At 36.7% G+C, this 21407-nt stretch overlaps 1 protein-coding gene across 13 annotated transcripts in view; it reads right to left on the minus strand.

The window, feature by feature from the left end:
• The window catches only part of KIAA0825 (KIAA0825 ortholog), a 388655-nt gene that overhangs the window by 230599 nt on the left and 136649 nt on the right, over positions 1-21407 (minus strand). For 12 of the 13 annotated variants that reach the window (XM_054688516.1, XM_054688514.1, XM_054688515.1 and 9 more), the window contains one exon: positions 12718-12828. The exons of the other annotated variant lie outside the window; for it this stretch is intronic. In XM_054688516.1, the coding sequence (XP_054544491.1) occupies positions 12718-12828 (111 nt within the window). The remainder of the gene's footprint in view (positions 1-12717; positions 12829-21407) is intronic. 13 annotated transcript variants of the gene reach the window in all.

Below are 21407 nucleotides of genomic sequence, written 5' to 3' on the forward strand. Positions count from 1 at the left end.
CAAGGGTCAACAGTAATCTAATTATTCAATATATGTAGAGCCTTAAATCAACATGCAATTATCAGAACCACCCTAACAGTCACACTGCTACCTACTTGGGTCATCATTTCATCAAAGAGAAATAATTCCAAGGCAAATAATCTTCTACTTGGGAAACTATCAGGGTTGAAGAGAAAAATCAAAATCAGATCTCTCACATCACCACTTAAATTTACCAATAAATCAACAGGAGATAAGTAAAGTAGGAACTGGAACTGATAACATTATTCAGTTTTCCTTCCAAAATCTCAAAGTTTGGATTGGCTAAAGATCATAACATCTGAAACAGTTTTATAAATACAACAAGAAAAAAAGTCAGTAAGTGACCAAGCTTGATGTGGTGTAGAATTCAGAATTGTAGGAACAGGGTAGCACTGGAAAAGAAAGGTGTCACTGAGCAATGTAAAGGAATGAATGGAAGACCCATATGCTTCAAAGTTTTTGAAAAAGGCAGAACAAAAAGACATTGCTGAGAGAGAGACCACTTGTAGCATCATGTCCAGATGGAATTTACTGAGTGGTAAACCATCGAGTTATCAATACAATCTGGATCAGAGGTTTTCAAAGTTTGGGCCCTAACCCAACAGCATCAAGATCACCTGAGAAGCTAGTAAAAATACAACACAGGGCTTCATTTCATCAAAATTTCTAGGGCTGAGACCCAGAAATCTGTGTTTTAACAAGCTATCTCCAAGAGATTCTGATCTCCTAACATGATGATTTGAGAACCACTGTGACAGGCAGTGCTTCCTGGAGCACAGGTAGCAGGGATAGTTCTAGCTGGTATCATCTGTCCTGCCTCTGTGCCTTTGTGTCCACACAAGTCTACCTGGGCTACCACCCATGCAAGGAACTCCTCATAATCCTTTACTTATCTTAATCCTACCTATATGTTCTGCATGAATTGAGTGCTGATTTATGGATACAGTGAATGAATTGAGAAAGGCCCAGAATGATGGAGTGCAGGAAAAAGGGGGGATATTTGAAAGAAAGTCTGAAGGAGGCAGAAGCCTCATTAGCCAACTTGGGGAATTTGGAACTGCTGGAGACTTACAGATAGAGGTGTTTTCTGATCTGGCTGAAATTGTGGAGAATGGATTGGAGGAGGTTAGTGTTTTTGTTCAGTCCTTGAAACATGTAATAAAACAAAATAATTTGAATGTCATTTCATACTACTGTATTTGAATACCTGGTTATAAATAAAACCTCCCTTTTACCAGATGGGAAGCTGTTTGTTGAAACATACCTCAATTCTTGGATCTTTCAACTTATCACAGATTTTGAAATGTACAGTAGAATGACTCACTGTGAGAAAAAATAAAATATTACAAACATTCCTCAATCACCAAGCTCTGAGTAATGAATGCATTGAGGAGTCTGTGATGGGCATATGGAGAAGCATATGTTCCCTCATCCACTGAGCTGGCGGAGCTGTGAAAGTGAGATTATCCTCACAAAAAATGACAGAAAGAGATATTATTTATTTATATATGTAGAATTTCACTATAATATAAAGAAGAGAACTAAAATTTATAAATCCACCTGAACTTATTAGATATTTTGTATTGGGAGAGGGAACAAATTTATGGTTGGATTGAATTGGTCTAAAGAATTTCTAAAATCCAGGTACTCGGGAGTCATACAACAACAGGGTTGAAGCATTTTTGGTTTATGAAATTATCATTAGTTTTTAGAATCATCATGCAAAATCTTACCTCTATTAGGGTGTGTTTACTTTATGAAAACTCATCAAGTACTTCACTTCTAAATTCTGCAATTTTTTTTTTAATATGTACTTTTACTGCAATAGAAAGTTAAAAAACAATGGTGTCAGTGCACACCAGTCTGACTTCCAACTGTGGTTTTGAGTGATGCACAGGGCAAGAGGAGGCTCTGGAATAGATTCAAACTGCAATGTGAGCAGTCTCATTGCTCAAGCCATGTGACCATGGAATTCATGGAGCCCACTATATATTTATCATGCAGAAGGTGTTAGATTAGTAGAATACTGGAATAAACTCTGCAAAGCACTAGCTGGGAATACCCAATAGTGCTGCAACACTGTCTTATAAGATTTGATATTTATTTTGAACCAGCAACCATTGTATGGTACCATGTCCTTAAAAGATAAAATGCCTAGTTTCTTAGTACACTTACTATTTAGTAAATTAGGACACTTAGTTTTAATTTCACTTAATCTTTATTTCAGGAATATTGACAAACTAGCCAAAGGTAATTTAGCTAATAAATATGACAATTGAGCTCTGTGCAGAGGTCTTTCTGATTTCAAAACCTATGCTCATTCCACCACTCTATGCCTGCTTCCATTTAACCTGGTTGATATTTGGTGAGTCCACTGTATTTTCCAGCAATGAGGATGTTTGGTTCAACCTTCTGATTGAGGGTACCATGTTTTTGACCCAAAATCAAGTTTGTGGTCTCAAAACTGATTCTCAAATTAGAGTCATGTTATTCGAGGTATCTGGGGACTGATTTCGATCAGATGGTTCCTGTCATGGATTAGTAGGCCAAATTTATACCGGAAAACATGAAAGCATAAGTTACATGATTCAGAAACAAAGACAAAGGCATAACTAAAGAGAAATTACTGATAGTAAAAGCCCTAAAAGTGGGGAAAATAATGCAGAGGATAAGTCCCTAAGTTACTCCATTACTTTCAGCTCTCCAAAACTAATGCTTCCAAATCTTTCCAGGAAAGCAAATAAAGGCAAATATTTAGAGCAATTTAGTCTTCTTTCATTAAAAAGATTATTTAATAGCTGAGAAAAAGCAAAAAAAATTTTCTTCATCATTTTACCAAGAGTTTATAAATTATACACAATTGCATTAAATTTCTTGAATATATTTTAATTTAAAAATATATAAAGTTTCCATGATCTTCATAATTAAAGATGAATCAATAAGCAGAAATCAGACCAGGTTTACCAGTACCTTTACATATATGATTTGTCTTGATTTTTAATACCTTTGTCCACTAAGGTAGAATGACATTCTGAAAGTCTTATTTTTTCAGAGTGGTTGTATCCACATTATCCACTGTACAGTTTAGAGGTAAGCATTCAACCTATGAGGACCTGTATTTTTTCCAGATCTTAGCAATTTAATTTTTTTTCACTTGGAATTACCCTATTCCTCCCAAATTACCCAAAGGTATTAGTACCTAAAATTCATAGCCCTAAGTCTAAATTTTAATGTTACACAAGTTAGCATACCCCATTTCTAAAATAATAAAAAACCTAATTTTAATTTTTAAAATAACACTATATTTTAGCCATCAGTTTTGAACTCTCTGAATTCTGCCAATTAAATACCTGAGTCACTGGACTCAGCCTTAATCACTCAATTGCTCAGCCATCCCTTTTGAAGAACAGAAGTTATCTCTCTGGATCCTTTAACTATTATCAGTACCTGTCTACCAGATAATAAATACCTTGTTACAGGGAGTTCAATATAGATCTCCCTTGCCATCACAAGTTTGATAAGTCCAGAGACCAAATAGACCAAATAGTTCAATATTCTTTCCATGTTATCACACTTGTGGTAGGTCTTTTAACATGTTTAAATAATTGATAAAATCTTCCACTTTCTAAAACAGCTCTTAAGGAACACAGCAGTACTGAATGATTGCTTCATAACTACTGATATATCATGTAGATACATTAGTTCACTCAATCCTCATGATTCGTCTATAAAAGTATTTCAGAAGTTAAGGGAAGATGTTTCAAGGGAGAAGGAGACAATACTATTTCATGATATTTTCAGTAAATCAATAAGGTTGTATTGTATTTCTGTCTTAGCTTGTCACCAAAACTGTCTCTTCTATAGGAAAAGTGTAGATCACAAAAGTGAATTAACTCTCCAAAATCACTAAATTATACAAGTCTACAAACCATATCTGTCTTATTTGAAATCCTATAGTTGTCTTCTATTATCTCTTTGCTAGCTCCATTGCTATTTTCCTATATATATATATATATATATATATATATATATATATATATATATCTTTAAATCATAATAGAAAACTAAAGATAGTTCATTTGACATTTTCCCTTCTTTTTAGAATTGCTCTACAGGCATAGGAATTTGTCTCTGAAAATCTTTTCAAAGATCCAGCTGCTTGTCCATCCACACTCTGGAACAGTCACTGAAGTGCTTTGGTGTTAAAGAGCTCTCATTACTTCTCCCTTGTCTGTTGGCTCCATGTCAAGGCTTGGCACCTCATCAGAGTATAAACTCTCTCAGTTCTTTTCCTCAGCCCTGTGGAGCAACCTGTCAGTGGTTGCAGATGGGAAATCAAAACACTTTTCGTCCTTCTCCCCAGATGTTCTCTTCTAAATATACTAGAAGCTACCATCTTAACAAGACCATAATTCCCATGCTTGAGCTTTTACTTTTACCATGCAGATCAAATATTTGAAAAAAGCAAAATGTATCATTTAATATGGTAATATCTGATATAACACTACTTCAAGCTCATTCAATCACTCAACTAATGTTTGTTGGCTGATTTCTATGTGCAAATCCAAGGAGCCAAAATAGTAAGCAAAACAACAACCAAACAGTTGCTTTTCTATAGAATTTAGTGCATGATACATATATAGCTTAAATGATGATACAAATAAAGATTAAATTACAACTATGCAAAAATCAATGAAAAAAGCAAAAGATGCTATTAGAATATGTAGTACTAAGAATATGTAGTACTAAGTATAGAATATGTAGTACTAAGTGGGGTTTATTACAAGCTTTCTAAAGCAGTCACATTGGAGCTGATATATGGAGGTAAGTTTTCATTAATTAGATAAAGAAGGAAGAAGACATTTCACAGAAAGAGGAAAGTATGTGCAAAGATCCTGTGACAGAATGGAGCATAATACAGCAAGGAAAAATAAAAAAGGGTAATATGTGGAGAGCAGAATCACATGTAATGTGATATCAGGAGAGTTTGCAGAAGTGAGTTAGCCACAAGTATGTAGGTTTTATAGGCCATGCTAATTTTTTTGTGCGTATTTTTAAGGACAACAGAGAATTCATTTTTAAGTCAAAAGTAATAAAAATTACTTTTAAAAGTAGATTTGGTCATATGTTATACACACTAAACTCAAATAATGATGTATGTCAACGATGCATCAATAAAAAAAAAAATCCAAAAAAGAAAACAAATTTGAGGTTGAGAACTCTCTAGCTACAGTTTGGATAATGTCAAAAATGGGAGTCAACATATGGGAAGAAAGTTAGTTGGTCTTCTACTGGTTAGGAGAGTGATGATAGAGGTTTTTACTAAGCTGAAGTTGGTGATATGGATACCAAATATTATAAGATAAAATTAATGAGACTTAGTAATGGATTGGATTTGGTTGGGAGGAAGAAGGAAGTGTGTAGACTAACTCCTGTGTCTCTAGTTTGCAAAATTGGATAGAGTTACCATTAGCAGATAAAAGGAAAAATAGAAGAGGATCATTTAGAGGGGGTTATACTATCCTATGTTCAATTTTGATCATGTTAGTTTGAGGTATCTTTGTGATCTCTAGGTATAAACCTCAAGAAATTATTTATGTATGAATATATTCATGGACTACATGAATACATGAGTCTGTGGTCCTAAGAGAGATTAAAAGTAGAGATACAACTTAACCAATGAGGTGCAGGACTTATAAAATAACAACTAAAAGACTTTATTAAAGGTTTTAGATGATGACATAAGGAGATGGAAAGACACTCCATGCTAATGGATGGGGAGAATGAATGTAGTCAAAATGACTATTCTACCAAAATCAATATATAAATTTAACACTATCCCCATTAAAATTTCAATAGTAGTTCTTAAAAGAAATTGAACCAAAAAATATTAAAATGCATATGAAGCATATAAGACTTCTGACAGTGGGTCTCCCCTCGTGGTGCAGGCAGTTGAGCTCAGCGCTGTGAAGCTGTCCGCAGCCTCTGCAGCGCCGGTTCAATCCCCACCTGCCGGGAAGGGTCCCACATGGTGAGCAGACCTCTCCTGTCTCGCCCGCTGCTCCCCTCAGCAGTGTATTTCGTCAGCCTGCCTGTTCTGTTCCCCACTCTGCCTCTGGTGAATCCTGTCACCCTCCTGCGCATCTGGCCTGTACCCCAGTTCTTGTGTAAAATAAATAAATAAATCTTTAAAAAAAAAAAAACTTCCGACAGCAAAAGCAATTCTGAGAAAAATGGCAGCATCGTGTACCTGACATTAATCTATACTATAAATCAGCAGTAATTGAAACAATATGGTATGTGCATACAAAAAGACACATGGATCAATGAAACAGAATTGAAATCCCAGGAATAAATCCATGTATATATATATATATATATATATATATATATCATGCATATGATATATATATATGTACTTAATTCATGATAGTGGAGCCACAACCACATAATGGGGAAAGGAGTGTAACTTTAACAAAGGGTGCTAAGAAAACAGGTTGTTCACATGTAAAAGAATGAAGTTGCACAAACCCCATGTTCAAAAATAAATTCTAAATGGATTAAAAACTTAGATATAAGACCTGCAACAATAAAATATATAGAAGAAAACATTGGTGATACATTTCATGACATCAATGATAAAAATGTTTTTGGAGACTTGACCCCTGTGGCAAGAGAAATAAAAACAAAAAGTAAACAATTGGGATTACCTAAAATTAAAACATTTTTTTCCTAGTGAAAGAAAATTTAAGTACACTAGAAAGGCATTCCATTGTATGGGAGAAAATATTTGCACATTATGCAACCAGAAACAGGTTAGTATCCAGGATATATTAAAAATATATACATATACAATTTAGCAATAAAAAGCCAAACACCCCAATTAATAAATGAACAGCAGTTTCGTACAGACAGTTCACCAAAGAGAATATCCAGAAGGCCAATAGACACATGGAAAAATGTTCATCACTTTTAATAAGAGATGCATGCCAAAACCATAATGAGATATCATCTTACACTCATGAAAAGAACATGCATTAAAAAGACCCCAAATAATAGGCACTACAGAAGATGCAGAGAAAGAGGAAACTGGTGGAAAACTGGTGCAGCCATTTTGACAGCAATCTGGGTTTACCTTAGTAAATTAAAAATGGAAACACCATTTGATCCAGGAATATCACTTTGAGACATTTATCCAAAAATCAAAACCATCAGCTCAAAAAATTGTATGCTTTACAGTGTTTATTGTAACATTATTTATATTAGCTAGGAAATGGAAACAACCTACATCCCTAATGACAGATGACTGGATCAAGAAGATGTGGTGTATATACACACAGTGGAATACTACTCAGTTATAAGGAAAGGTGAAGGGTTGTATTTATATTAAAATGGAAGTTCAAGGAAATTATGTGTAGTAAAGCAAGTCAGAATGACAAATACTGGGCATTAACACAGCACAAGTTGATGAAGCAAAATACTTTTAAAATTAATAAACTAACAGGTTTCTAAGTTTAAGAGAAGAGGGAAGGAGAAAAGACCAAAGATGTAATGGGATGGCGGTGGGGGGAAAAGAAAAAAAAAATTAAATAAATAATTGAAGAATGGATGAGAGTTAACAAATGATTGAATCATGTTCTGATATTGATAATGCATGTAGGGAGGGGAAAGATGTACACAAATCCAAAACAGAATTGCATTGACTAAAGTATAATAAAAACAAAAGCATAGTAGAAAAAAAATCAACAGTTCAAAATGGACTAGCCACAAATCAAAACATCATGTTGCCATTATAAAAAAAAAAAAGCTGTATAAAATGAATGGACTATTTATTCACCCTGATTATACTACTTGGATTCAGTGTACAGTTAGAGCCTACTTAGCTAAGGAAGATTTTTAAAATATTTGGAAATATTTAAAGAACCACAAGAAGATGAAATTTGAAAAATAATAAAAGTATTATAATGCAACATACTATAATTGACAGTTATTATTTCTTAAAAGAAAGCACAGTATGGTGTTAAAGTATTAACCTTGAGATTAATAAACTCTCTACATGCCTTACTGTAATCTATGTATGAAACTGATTACCCTTTCCAAATCAACTCATGTTGTTGGCCTATATTACTGCTAGGAATAATGAATAAATTACATCTTACTGCTTTGAAAATATATTCATTTTCCCCAAAGCAAACTCTTCTAAATTTTATTCCAGGTGTTCTAGGAGAACATGGAGATTCTGTTTTTACCTATTAATATATTTCATATTTTTCTCTAGACAAATTTGTGGTCCATATTACTATTTATGTATTTTTAACTTTTATTTTGTCCTAATTTCATGTCCTCTTCTTTGCTCTGTTTCTTCCATTTCACCTACTTTTAATTTACATACCTGCTTCTAATTCCAGCTCACCTTATTTTATTAATATATTTAATGCTATTAAAGGCTGACTTAAATCAATGTAGATAAGGTATAGGTAAGCAGATAGATGAATAAATTACTAAGATATTTCAAAATATTAAACACTTCAGTAGATTCTTCACAGTCTTCCATTAACAAAAAAGAAATACCAAATATATTATTAGCTTGCCATGAACCAACCCATGTATTTCTCTGAAATTTTCATTTTAGTTACACAGAGGAGGAATGGAGGTTTGAAGGAAAATTTCCCAGTGAAAGACTCACAGAAGCAGTATATATGTGTACACAAGGCAAATGACGTAAAGGCAAAGATTTTTAAGGTCATATGATGGTGGTCTAGGAATTTCCATTGCTATGTGTGATAATTGTAAATGCTACATTGAAGTTGCTTTTATTGCTGCCCTGGAGTCCTCTGACTACATCACTGTTCTGAGCATGTTGTATCACAAATTGCGTGGATCATGTCATCCTAAGTAGATTATAGGACCTGTTAGAGAATAATTGTCAGAATGTATGGCACTCTGTGTAGGAGAGTTCATACTGTACCTTGCACGAAGAATTTAGAAAGGCAAAGGAGATAACCAAATGCATTCCAGGGGAGAACACTACATAAATAAAGGCCCTAAGTTTAGAATGAGAAATAAATAAAAGGTAAAAGTTTGCAATAACTCTATCTTAAAGACAAGTGAAGAGACTGAGGCCTCAAGCAGAAAAAACTGAGTGATTCAGGAAATAAGCCAGGAAAGACCATATGGTTGAGAAGAAGCTATTGCAGGTTATTGAGCTGGAGAATGCTACAAAGAAAACAGTATTTTAAAGATGTCAAATAATAGTAAGAATGGACTAAGTTTGTTGCAGTGGATTGGAGAGAAAAAATGGGTCTAAGAGACCACTGGAGGAGGAATCAACTGAACATGTAAAACATTTGGAACAGGCAAAGAAGCAGTTCAATATGGAATCCATGATCAAGAGTCTATGCTGGAATTATTTAAGAATAATGACACTGCTAAAAGAAAAGATACCATGTGTAGAGGACAATGGAAGAGTAAAAGAGAAAATCAGCTAAGGACATTTGATGCCCAGTGATACTGAAGGGCATTCAAGAAATATTGGCAACCTAGCCAGTTTTGGAGGAAAGGCAAGATAGAGAGAGGGCCTCCCTGGTGGCTCAAGGGGATAAGCACCACACTAAGAGCAGTCTGCAGCCTCTGGCTGGCCAGGGAGCAACCCACATGGCAAAGCAGACCTCACCTGTCTCACCAGCTCTCCCCTCAGCAATATATTTCAGTCAGTCTGCCTGTTCTGTTCCCCACTCTGTCTCTGGTGAATCCTCTCACTCCCCTGCATCTCTGGCCTGTACCCCAGCTCTTGCATGCATAAATAAATAAATCTGTAACCAAAAAAAAAAAAAATAGACAGAGACAGAGATAAAGGTAGAGATGCAGAAGTAGAAATCATCTATACAGCAGAGTATAGGTTAAGATAGATGAACAGGACAATTTTAAAATGGGGTTTCTTTTTGTTTTTAAAATGTTTTTATCTTAATAAAATTGAATTATTTATATTGTAGGAAATTGGGAAAACAGAAAACTCTACAGATAAGTATTAAACATATTTGCAATCTTTTTTTGATACAAAAATAAAAGCTAGTATAGATCCTTTTGATATTTGCTTTCCTAGACATTTTAATGCTACATTTACAGTAGCATGGCATAGTTCAGACTTGTCAATTGCATGCCACCTTCCAATAACTGTATATCCCCTGGGAAACAGAAGCTGTCCTATTCTGCAAGTCTGGGTAGTCTGTATACTAGATCTCTCCCTTGGCGATAAACATTAAGAACTAGAATATCAGAGCCTCAGCAAAGTTGAAGCATATAAAAAGACTTCAGCTAATAAATAACTGGAAGCCATAGATTTTTCATGCATACCTGTCAATATCACCCTGAACTGCTTTTCCTTTGAAAGGTGGAAGTATAGATTTGTCTGGAGCTTGAGCTTTGGAAGGGGACAAACCCGGTTTCAGAGACCACCAGCTTTGTTCTCTTCGGTTTTCTGCCTAAACACTTTCTTATTCTCCATGAAAGAAACACATAAGTACTTACCTCACAGAATGGTCTGAGGTTTATAAGAGGTAATATACACGAAGCACTTGGAATGTCTAGTTCACAGTTATCACTCTAAAAACTGAACCAGCTTTAATGAAGTCATAACCTGCAGTTTCCCCTTAACTATAGATCATAATTATTTGTCATTTAATATGTTTCAAAATCAACCCTTTTAATGAACTCACAGTAGTTTATCATATAGCTATCTATAATTTATTTGTCTAATTCAATACTGAGATATTTCCATTTTTTTCACAAATAATCCTTTAATGAATATCCTTATATATAAAACTTTTTCATAAGCTCCATGAAGATTGACTTCCTTATGACTGACTTCTGGAGGTGGATTTGCTGGATAAAGGGATACAAATATTTTTAAGGTTTTTGATACATTCTATTAAACTGTTTTCAGAAAGTTTTATTAAATTGTATTATGGGCTGAGTAGTCACTCCCACATTCTAATCTTTGTGTTAGAATAATAGTGGAGATAAATTGCTACATAGAATAGAAATATAGTCTTCTTATATTAACATTCACTTTAAATATAGAAAGGAGAAAGAAGGGCCTCCTTGGTGGAGCAGGGGTTAAGTCTCAGTGCTATCAAGCTATTGCCAGCCACTGCAGCCTGAATTCTATCCCTGGTCAGCAGACCTCTCCTGTCTCACTTAGTGCTTCCCTCAGCAGTGTATTTCAGTAGATCTGCTTGTTCTGCTCCCCACTCTGTCTCTGGTGAATCATTTCACCACCCTGTACCTCTGGCCTGCACCCCAGTTTTTGTATGCATAAACACATAAAATAAATCTTTTTAAAAAAGAGAAAGAGGTTAAATAAAAGAAAGAAATTAACTATTTGAAAGATAATCCCATTTCCATGTGGACCTTCTGGGCCTCTAGTGGGGTGGAACTAAGCAAGCCTGGCGTTGGAGTTACAAAGCTACACTTAACAGGGGTTAACTCCACTGGTTATAAATAAAGATTAAAATAGATAAAAGCAAATATGATCATAATACGGAGAACAAATATGTTTAGAAGTTTGGTAACTCATTAAAATGATGCAGCTTGTTTGCTGAGTTCACACTGTAAAAGATCCAGTTGTTTAATTTACTATTTTTGCCATAATGAGTGTTAGTAAGTCAACTACTTAACTCTCAATCACTTAAGAGTACATTTACAAGTGTAGTAACAGGCTACTGAGATGACACAGTATTGATGGCATTCCATTTCCTGAAATCAATCATGAGGAATTAATCAGAGCTGTGGAAAAGTTTTATATGTAAGTGAAGTAACACAAATATATGAGTTCATTGAAGGTAGAGCCTATAGCTCATGGATCTTGTACTCTTCATTAGCTATATGGGAACAGGTAAACAGTGTATGTTGTCAATAGAGAATTTGTGTATGAGGTATTCACAGTTTCTGTTTGTGCGTAAGATTCTTGTTCCTCAGGAGAGAGACACTATCAGTCAACGTGGGTGATGAAATCACTGAGAGCATATTTCCAAGATGAATCATGAATGTATGGAGATTAACAATATCTCCTGCAGCTATGTATGATATATTTATTCAGATATCAAGGAAAGTTAACGTTCCAATGATATATTCAGCAAAGAATCAAACTGACATTCTACATAATGCCACAAAATGTCACCAGATTACTCTGGAAGTATATTTTATGCTTTAAATGATTTTTTATATTTAAATGCTGTTAATTAAAAAATAAAAGTAAAAGATCCTGTTCATAATTTTAATAGTTACTCCTGTCTCAACTTTTACTAAAGACTCTGAGTTAGATGAATTGTCCTGTTTCGCTGTCTTAATTTAATACTACGTTGGAGAATTATCAAATCCCCAGTTTATAGATCAAGGTGGATGAATTTTAAAATGGCCAGACAATTACCTGAAATAGATCTAGAGAAAAATAAATAGGAAAAAAGCCCGAAATTTCAAAAAATCCACATTTTTCCATTATATCACTAAATCTATAAGTCAGGCCTTTATCTTGGATTCTTACGCTCAGAAAAAAAAATAACTTGCATTTTTAATTTCCATATTATAAAACATTGTAGCTTCTTTTTATAAGATGCATTTACCTCCATGGATTAAAGCTTATATTTAACCTTAAAAGGAATCAGAATTATAGATAGTATAGCATTTAGAAGTTCTCACCTGAGTAAAGAAGGATAGAAATGTGATATGCAAGAAAGCCAATGTAATGGCTGTTTGAAAAATGTTTTTAAGGAATTGGAACTGGACTCAGCCATGCCATGTTGAAAAGTCCTGTGGATATAAAAATAATTATTATTTCAGAATATATAGGAAACATTAACTATGAAAACCATCAAATCTTTTTATTTTTACTTAATATTTTACAGAAAATGGTGTTGGTCTAGAATGGACAATATATCCACCTCATCACTTGGGATTTATGGTTAATAGTGACTCATAGGTCTCTATACAACAGTCCTTAGAGTAACACAATGCTATTATCATGTAACTTACAAGAACTCATGTGAAATTTGTCATAAATAAATGTACAAAGAATAGTAAGCACAGTGAATACCAGTTATGTCTTCTTCCTCAACCTATCCAATTAATGTCAATATTTTGTCATTTTTGTTTTATTAATGTTAAAATTTTAGCATAAAATTACCTCTTTTGGCTCTTTAGAGTGATTTATAAATACAAAGCCATTGATATGAATTTATAATTAATTTTGTATGGTCCTAAAAATCAACAGAGAGATTATAAAGAAATACTTAACTGTACAATAGGACTATTATTTCAAAATTAAGGCAATTTTGAAATTTCCTCTACAGCTATCTTTGAAGAAGTAACTAAAATTTTTCAGGTTGGCCCAAATTCAACAATAAATCTGGAGATAACAAGCAATATTTATTATATAAAATCTTTAGTAGATAATTTACCTAATAAAAATTTAATAACAGAAAGATAATCCCATTTCCATGTGGACCTTCTGGGCCTCTAGTGGGGTGGAACTAAGCAAGCCTGGCGTTGGAGTTACAAAGCTACACTTAACAGGGGTTAACTCCACTGGTTATAAATAAAGATTAAAATAGATAAAAGCAGATAAAATAGATAAAATAGATAATTGCCTACATGGAATTAAGAGTGACAACTGGGAATATTTTAGAAATGGAATTATTTAAAGTGGTATTATCTATCTTTATACTTACTACAGGAGCAATAGCGTTTTTTAAATAATTATGAAGAGCAGAATTCCAGTTTGGAAACCCACCCCTATCTTTTCGTTTCACATTCTGCTTCTTGTATCCTCACATTTTCCAAATTTGACCTTTCTCTCCATTTGTCTTGCTAAATAGAACATCTTCTCAATAAACATACTTTGATAATTGTTAGACTTTTAATATATTAGCTCCTCTTTGAAAGTCATTTTTCTCACTAAATTTCAGAGTAGAGCAAAATTCCTTAAATATACTTCAAAATCATGTTATCATGTTTTCACTCCTTGCATACCTCTGTATAAACAAGAAAGTGAGACAGAACCTAGGTCAGGATAACAGGATATTCTTTTCTAGGAAATCTGGACTTGATACCAGCATCGAGGAATCACAGAAGATGCACTGGGAATTATATCAGCCTTTCACATTTTAGAAAAATGTGAGGCATGACAAGAGTAGCTTGGAAAGGCTCCATTGGAGGAAGGAAGATAATCAAGATGATACTGTAGTAGACTAGGCAGAGAGGAGAAGGTCCTAAGGAAAGGAGCAAAAAGACAAATATAAAGGTAAGAGACAAATATTTAAAGAGTAATGAAAAAAAAAAACTAATAATACTCATCCTCTAATAGCATGAGGTTGGAAATGGCATGAGGAGAAAAGTAGAAGGAAGAAAGGCTAAAGAAAAAGGAGAAGCTGAGATGACTCAGGTATTTTACTTAGTTTTAGATATGTTGATGGAGCTACAGACATTTGAAGTACATCTAAAGAGACGTCCAACAGAAATTTGGCCTTTACAAAAAACATCTAGGTTAAAGATATTGATGTGAATTACATTAGCATAGTGGTGAAGCCAAGAGAATGGGTAAATCTACCCAGGAAAGAAGATAAGATAAAAAGTTGGTCAAGGACAGAACTTTAGAGTACATCAATATTATAGGGTGAGATGAGAAAAAAGAAACACATAAAACCAACAAAAAATTAGCAGGTTATGAACCAGGTGAAAATAATGTTAGAGAAACCCTAGAAAAAGAAATGGCCAGTAGTGTGAAAGCTTCAGAGAGGGTAAATGACTGGAGGGACAAACATTGGTGTCAGCATTTGGGTTTCCATATCTGACCTGGTCCACATTGTTTGGTTAGCATGACAAGGGCAGCTGCAGTGCAATGAGTGAATTGTAGGTATCAATGGAGGCCACGAGCACAAACTATGCCTTATAAGAGAAACACGGGCCTCCCCGGTGGTGCAGCGGTTGAGCGCTGGGTTGCGAAGCTGCCCACAGCCTCTGCAGTGCTGGTTCAATCCCCGGCCGCCAGGCGAGGGTCCCACATGGCGCGCAGACCTCTCCTGCCACCCACTGCTCCCCTCAGCAGTGTATTTCGTTGGTCTGCCTGTTCTGTTCCCTGCTCTGGCTCTGGTGAATTCTCTCACCCTCCCACGCTTCTGACTGTACCCAGTGCTTGTATAAATAAATAAATCTTTAAAAATAAATAAATAAAAGAGAAACACAATAATAAAGAAGAATTTTCTAATATAGGAGAGGCTTGAGAGAAAGATCTAGAAGTAAGAATACTCAAAGACAAAAGTCATGGAATAGAGGGTAAATGTGATCAAGAACTGAGTTGGAGAGGGGGCGGAGCAACATGGCGGCGAGGAGACGCTGTGAGTAAGATCTCCCATTAAAAAAAGTTAATAGGGAGGAAAAGCGGCAGGTCCCAGTGAGAACTGGGACACGGAAGATAAACGGACGACTCCAGCAAACTGCCCGAAGAAGAAAGTTGCCATAAAAGAGGACGAGAAGGGAGGGAAGCGCAGAACCCTGCTCCCCTCCCCCGCCCACAGAGGCGGCACTCTCCGACCGGCAGAGACAAGGGAAAACAAACAAAAACGCCCAACAAGAAAAACGGATGCAGCAAGCGGGACTGTGAGTGGAAAGGAACTATTTCAGCCACCACACCCCGTGAACGGGAGCTGAGGCGAACCCTGCAGGATCCGCCGCGGAGGTGAGCTCCAGGCGCCATTAAAGAGAGCCCCGCCCACCAGGAGGAGACCAGCACCAGCACACAGCCCCGGCCGCCCGGTAAGCTTGCGCGAAAGCGGCGCTCGGATTGCAGCTGCCCAGGGCCCTGCGCCTGCGACCTAGGCTTGCGGGGAGACGGCGGAGGCCCTCCCTGAGTGAGCAGGAACAAGGTGCCCAGGCAGGGGAGCGGGATTCAAAAGGCGCCATTCCCGCGCCACTGATATGGGCTACAGCCCGCGTCCTGGAACTGAGGGCTTTGGAACTGAGACCCAGGCGGAGGCCCTCCCGGAGTGAGCAGGAACCAGGCGCCCAGGCAGGGGAGCGGGATTCAAAAGGCGCCATTCCCGCGCCACTGATCTGGGCTACAGCCCGCGTCCTGGAACTGAGGGCTTTGGAACTGAGACCCGGGGCACGAAATTAGGGGCGTGGGTTCCCCACGACGGTGGGGCACAAGGCAGACACAGCACCCCAAAGCCGTTGAGGTGTACCCTACCATCCCCGCTCTGCTCCCTGTCCCACGGGGTGGAAAATCAGCTCCCCAAGGGCTCTAGGAGAGATCTCTGGTGCCACCTAGCGACTTGACCCCAGCACAGGCTACTGAAGGAGCTAGTGGCCAGCTGGGGAGTTAGCCCACACCGGGCCCCTTCTGAACAAGTAGTCTGAGCCCACAGGGAGAGCGAGCACCCACAGCCGGGGCAGACCAGGCGCGCAGAATAGTGTGCCTGAGACCAGAAGCGCAGGGAGTGTGTCCCACATCACCATTTTAGAACAGGGACATTTCTTCAGTAAAGACTACCTGCAGAAGGCTTCCTCAGGAGCCAGAGGTGAGCGGGGGAAGTTCGCCCACGCCAGACCCCCTCTGGCCTGCAGTCCAGGCCCAGAGGGGAGCAGGAACCCACCGCCAGGGCAGACCAGGTGCACAGGGGAGTGTGTCCCCACATCGGCATTTTAGAACAGGGACCTTTCTCCAGTAAAGGCTGCTTGAAACTGACAGATGACTCCTGGAAGAACCAGAGGGGAACAGAGAAGCCCACCCAAGATGCCGGCCAGTCCCAACAACACAGTGTCCCAACACATACGGCAAATTAGAAAACAGACAGTAGGGAGGAGAAGAACCACACGCAACCTAGCAACTCTCCAGAGAAAAAGCACACCACAAAAAGAAAGCCAGCCCCCAGATTGCAACGACAATAACTTGGAAGAATTTCTGAGCCTTCCAGAAAGAGAATTTAAAATTGCCGTGATTAAAAAACTGACAGAAGTCATAAAGGAAAACAAAGATAAGGGAAAAATAATCAACGATCAGAAGAATGCAATTGAGTCCCTAGAGAGGGAAAACAATGGTCAGAAGAAAGAAATTGAGTCCCTAAAGAGGGAAGTAAAAGAAATGCAGTAGATCAAAGAATTAATGGAAGAACTAAAGAATTCTGGGAAAAGCAATGAAAGCAGAATAGATGAAATGGAAGAACGAATAAGTAATCTTGAAGACACAGAAATAAAAAGAACCAAAACAGAGAAGGAAAGAGAAGTACGAAGGAAAAAGAACGAAGAAAGACTTCGGGAACTATCTGACTCCATGAGGAAAGGAAATATAAGAGTTATAGGAATACCAGAAGGAGAGGAGAGAGATGTAGGAACAGAGAAAATATTCAAAGAGATAATTGAAGAGAACTTCCCAAATGTGAAGAAGGAGCTGAAAATTGATATACAAGAAGCAAGAAGAACACCAAACTTCCACGACGAAAGGAAAAATACAGCAAGACACATAATAGTAAAGCTCCCAAGAATCCAGGACAAGGAAAAAATAATGAAGCTGGCAAGAGGGAAGAAACAGATAACATTCAAAGGAAAACCAATCAGGCTGACATCAGACTTCTCCGAAGAAACACTACGGGCAAGGAGAGAGTGGAGGGACATAGTCAACAGACTCCAAGAAAACAGATGCCAACCAAGAATACTCTATCCCGCAAAGCTCTCCTTCCTCTTTGAAGAAAGAATATGGACCTTCCCAGACAAACAGAAACTCCGGAATTTCATTGCAACTAAACCCCCACTCCAAAAAATACTACAAGGAGTCCTAAAGCCAGAACCCCAGAGGGACGAATAACAATGAAAGAAGGCCAAAAAAAAAAAAAGTTATTAAAAGAATAAATAAATAAAATCAAAGGAAAGACAAACACAATGGCAAATACAGATGTTAACATATCAATATTAACTCTAAATGTAAATGGACTAAACTCTTCAATAAAAAGACACAGAGTTGCAGCCTGGATTAAGAAACAAAACCCAACCTTTTGCTGTCTCCAGGAAACACATTTAGCTACAAAAGATAAAAATAGGCTCAAAGTTAAAGGATGGAAAACAATCCTACAAGCAAATGGACCAAAAAAGAAAGCAGGAACAGCTATACTTATATCAGATAAAACAGATTTCAAACTCAAAAAGATAAAAAGAGACCCCAATGGTCACTACATTATGATCAAGGGGACAATACTTCAAGAAGAAATAACACTCATTAACATATACTCACCAAACGAAGGAGCACCAAAATATATCAGACAACTGTTGTCCTCTCTGAAAACAGACATCAGAGAAAACACATACGTAGTGGGAGACTTCAACACACCACTATCAACAATGGATAGATCAACAAGACAAAAAATAAGTAAAGAAACCAAAGCTCTAAATAAAGACCTAGAGCAATTGGGCTTAACAGACATCTATAGAACACTAAACCCCAAAAAAACGGAGTACACATTTTTCTCAAGCGCACACGGATCATTCTCCAGGATCGATCACATACTGGGGCACAAGACAAACATCAACAGATACACCAAGATTGAAATCATATCAACCATCTTTTCTGACCATGAAGGCATCAAACTAGAAATAAACCATAAAAAGAAGGCAAGGAACTTTCCTACCTCATGGAGATTAAAAACCACACTACTGGAAGACCATTGGACTAATGAGGAGATCAAAGAAGAAATTAAAAAATTTTTTGAATTGAACGACAAGGAGGACACCAATATCCTAAATGTATGGGATGCAGCAAAAGCAGTAATAAGAGGAAAATATATAGCAATAGAAGCTCACATCAAGAAACAAGAAAGAACGCAAAGAAACAACCTAATCTCGAAGCTCAAAGATCTAGAAAAAGAACAACAAGAAAACCCCAAAACCAGTAGAAGAAAAGAAATAATAAAAACCAAAGCAGAAATAAATGAAATTGAAACTACAAAAACAATCCAAAAGATCAATGAAACCAAGAGCTGGTTCTTTGAAAAAATCAATAAAATAGACAAACCCCTAGCCAGGCTCACAAAGGAAAAAAGGGAGAAAGCACAAATAAACAGGATCATCAATGAAAGAGGAGAAATCACAACGGACACAGCAGAAATCAAAAGAATAATCAGTAACTACTATGAACAGTTATATGGAAACAAGTTTAACAATCTAGAGGAGATGGACAAATTCCTACAACTCTACAATCACCCAAAGCTAGATAAAGAAGAAATAGAACACCTAAACAGACCAATTACAATTAGCGAAATTGAAATGGTAATCAAAAACCTCCCCAAAAACAAAAGCCCAGGACCTGATGGATTTACAAATGAATTCTACCAAACATTCAGAGACGAATTAGTGCCTATCCTTCACAAACTCTTCCAAAAAATTGAGAAGGAAGGGACAATACCAAACACGTTCTATGAAGCCAACATTACACTAATACCAAAACCGAACAAGGACAACACAAAAAAGGAAAACTACAGGCCAATCTCCCTAATGAACACTGATGCAAAAATCCTCAATAAAATTTTAGCTATCAGAATCCAACAATGTATCCATAAGATAATTCACCACGACCAAGTTGGATTCATTCCAGGGGCACAAGGATGGTTTAACATCCGAAAATCAATCAACGTTATCCAACACATCAACAAAAAGAAATATAAAAACCATATGATAATATCAATAGATGCTGAGAAAGCTTTCGACAAAGTGCAACACCCATTCATGATAAAAGCCCTTGAAGTTCTTGGGATACAAGGAACATACCTCAACATCATAAAGGCCATCTATGACAAGCCAACAGCCAGTATCATTCTCAATGGTGAAAAGCTGAAAGCAATTCCATTAAGATCTGGAACAAGACAAGGATGTCCACTCTCACCATTGCTTTTCAATATAATACTGGAAGTCCTAGCCAGAGCAATAAGACAAGAGAAAGACATAGAAGGAATCCAAATAGGAAAAGAAGAAGTCAAACTATCACTATTTGCAGACGATATGATATTATACATAGAGAACCCCAAAAACTCCACAGAAAAGCTAATTCAACTCATCAATCAGTTCAGTAAAGTGGCAGGATACAAAATCAACACGCAAAAGTCAGTAGCCTTCCTATACACAAACAATAAATCTGAAGAAGAAGAAATCAAAAAGACCATCCCTTTTGTTATTGAAACAAAAAAAATCAAATATTTGGGAATAAATCTAACAAAAGAGGTAAAGGACCTATACAAAGAAAACTATAAAACACTGTTAAAAGAAATAGAAGAAGACACAAAGAAATGGAGAGACATCCCCTGCTCATGGATTGGAAGAATAAACATTATTAAAATGGCCATCCTTCCAAAAGCAATATACAGATTCAATGCTATTCCAATCAAAATTTCAATGTCATTCTTCAAAGAAATAGAACAATTATTGATGAAATTCATATGGAATCACAAAAAACCCCGAATAGCCAAAGCTCTCCTGAAAAAAAAAGAAGGGAATGGAGGCATCACACTCCCAGACTTCAAACTATACTACAAAGCCATAATCATCAAAACTGCATGGTATTGGAACAAGAACAGACATACAGACCAATGGAATCGAATAGAAAATCCAGAAATAAACCCACAGATTTATGGTCAACTAATCTTTGACAAAGGAGCAAAGACTATGCATTGGAGCAAAGAAAGTTTGTTCAATAAATGGTGCTGGGAAAACTGGGTCGCTACATGCAAAAGAATGAAGCTTGACCACCACCTCACACCATACACAAAAATCAACTCAAAATGGATTAAAGAACTAGACATAAGACCTGAAACCATAAAATATATAGAAGGAAATATAGGCGAAACACTACGTGATTTGCACATCAAAGACATCTTTACAGACACATCACCCAAAGCAGTGATAGTGAAGGCAAAGATAAACAGCTGGGACTATATCAAATTAAAGAGCTTTTGCACAGCAAAAGAGACAATAACAAAAACAAAGAGAAACCCCACCAACTGGGAGAACATTTTTGCACCCAACACTAATGATAAAGGACTGATCACAAAAATCTGCAAAGAGCTGATGAGACTCAACAACAACAAAGAAAATAATCCAGTCAAAAAATGGGCAGAAGAGCTTAAAAGAAACTTCTCTGAAGAGGAAATGCAAATGGCCAACAGGCATATGAAAAAATGTTCAACATCACTTGTCATCAGGGAAATGCAAATCAAAACTACCATGAGATACCATCTTACACCAGTGAGAATGGCACATATTAAAAAAACTAGCAACAACAAATGTTGGCGAGGGTGTGGAGAAAAAGGAACTCTTCTGCACTGTTGGTGGGAGTGCAAACTGGTCCAACCACT

Source organism: Talpa occidentalis, unplaced genomic scaffold, assembly GCF_014898055.3.
Source record: "Talpa occidentalis isolate TD23 unplaced genomic scaffold, MPIMG_talOcc4v2.1 talOcc4.6, whole genome shotgun sequence".
Taxonomy (NCBI): Eukaryota; Metazoa; Chordata; class Mammalia; order Eulipotyphla; family Talpidae; genus Talpa; species Talpa occidentalis.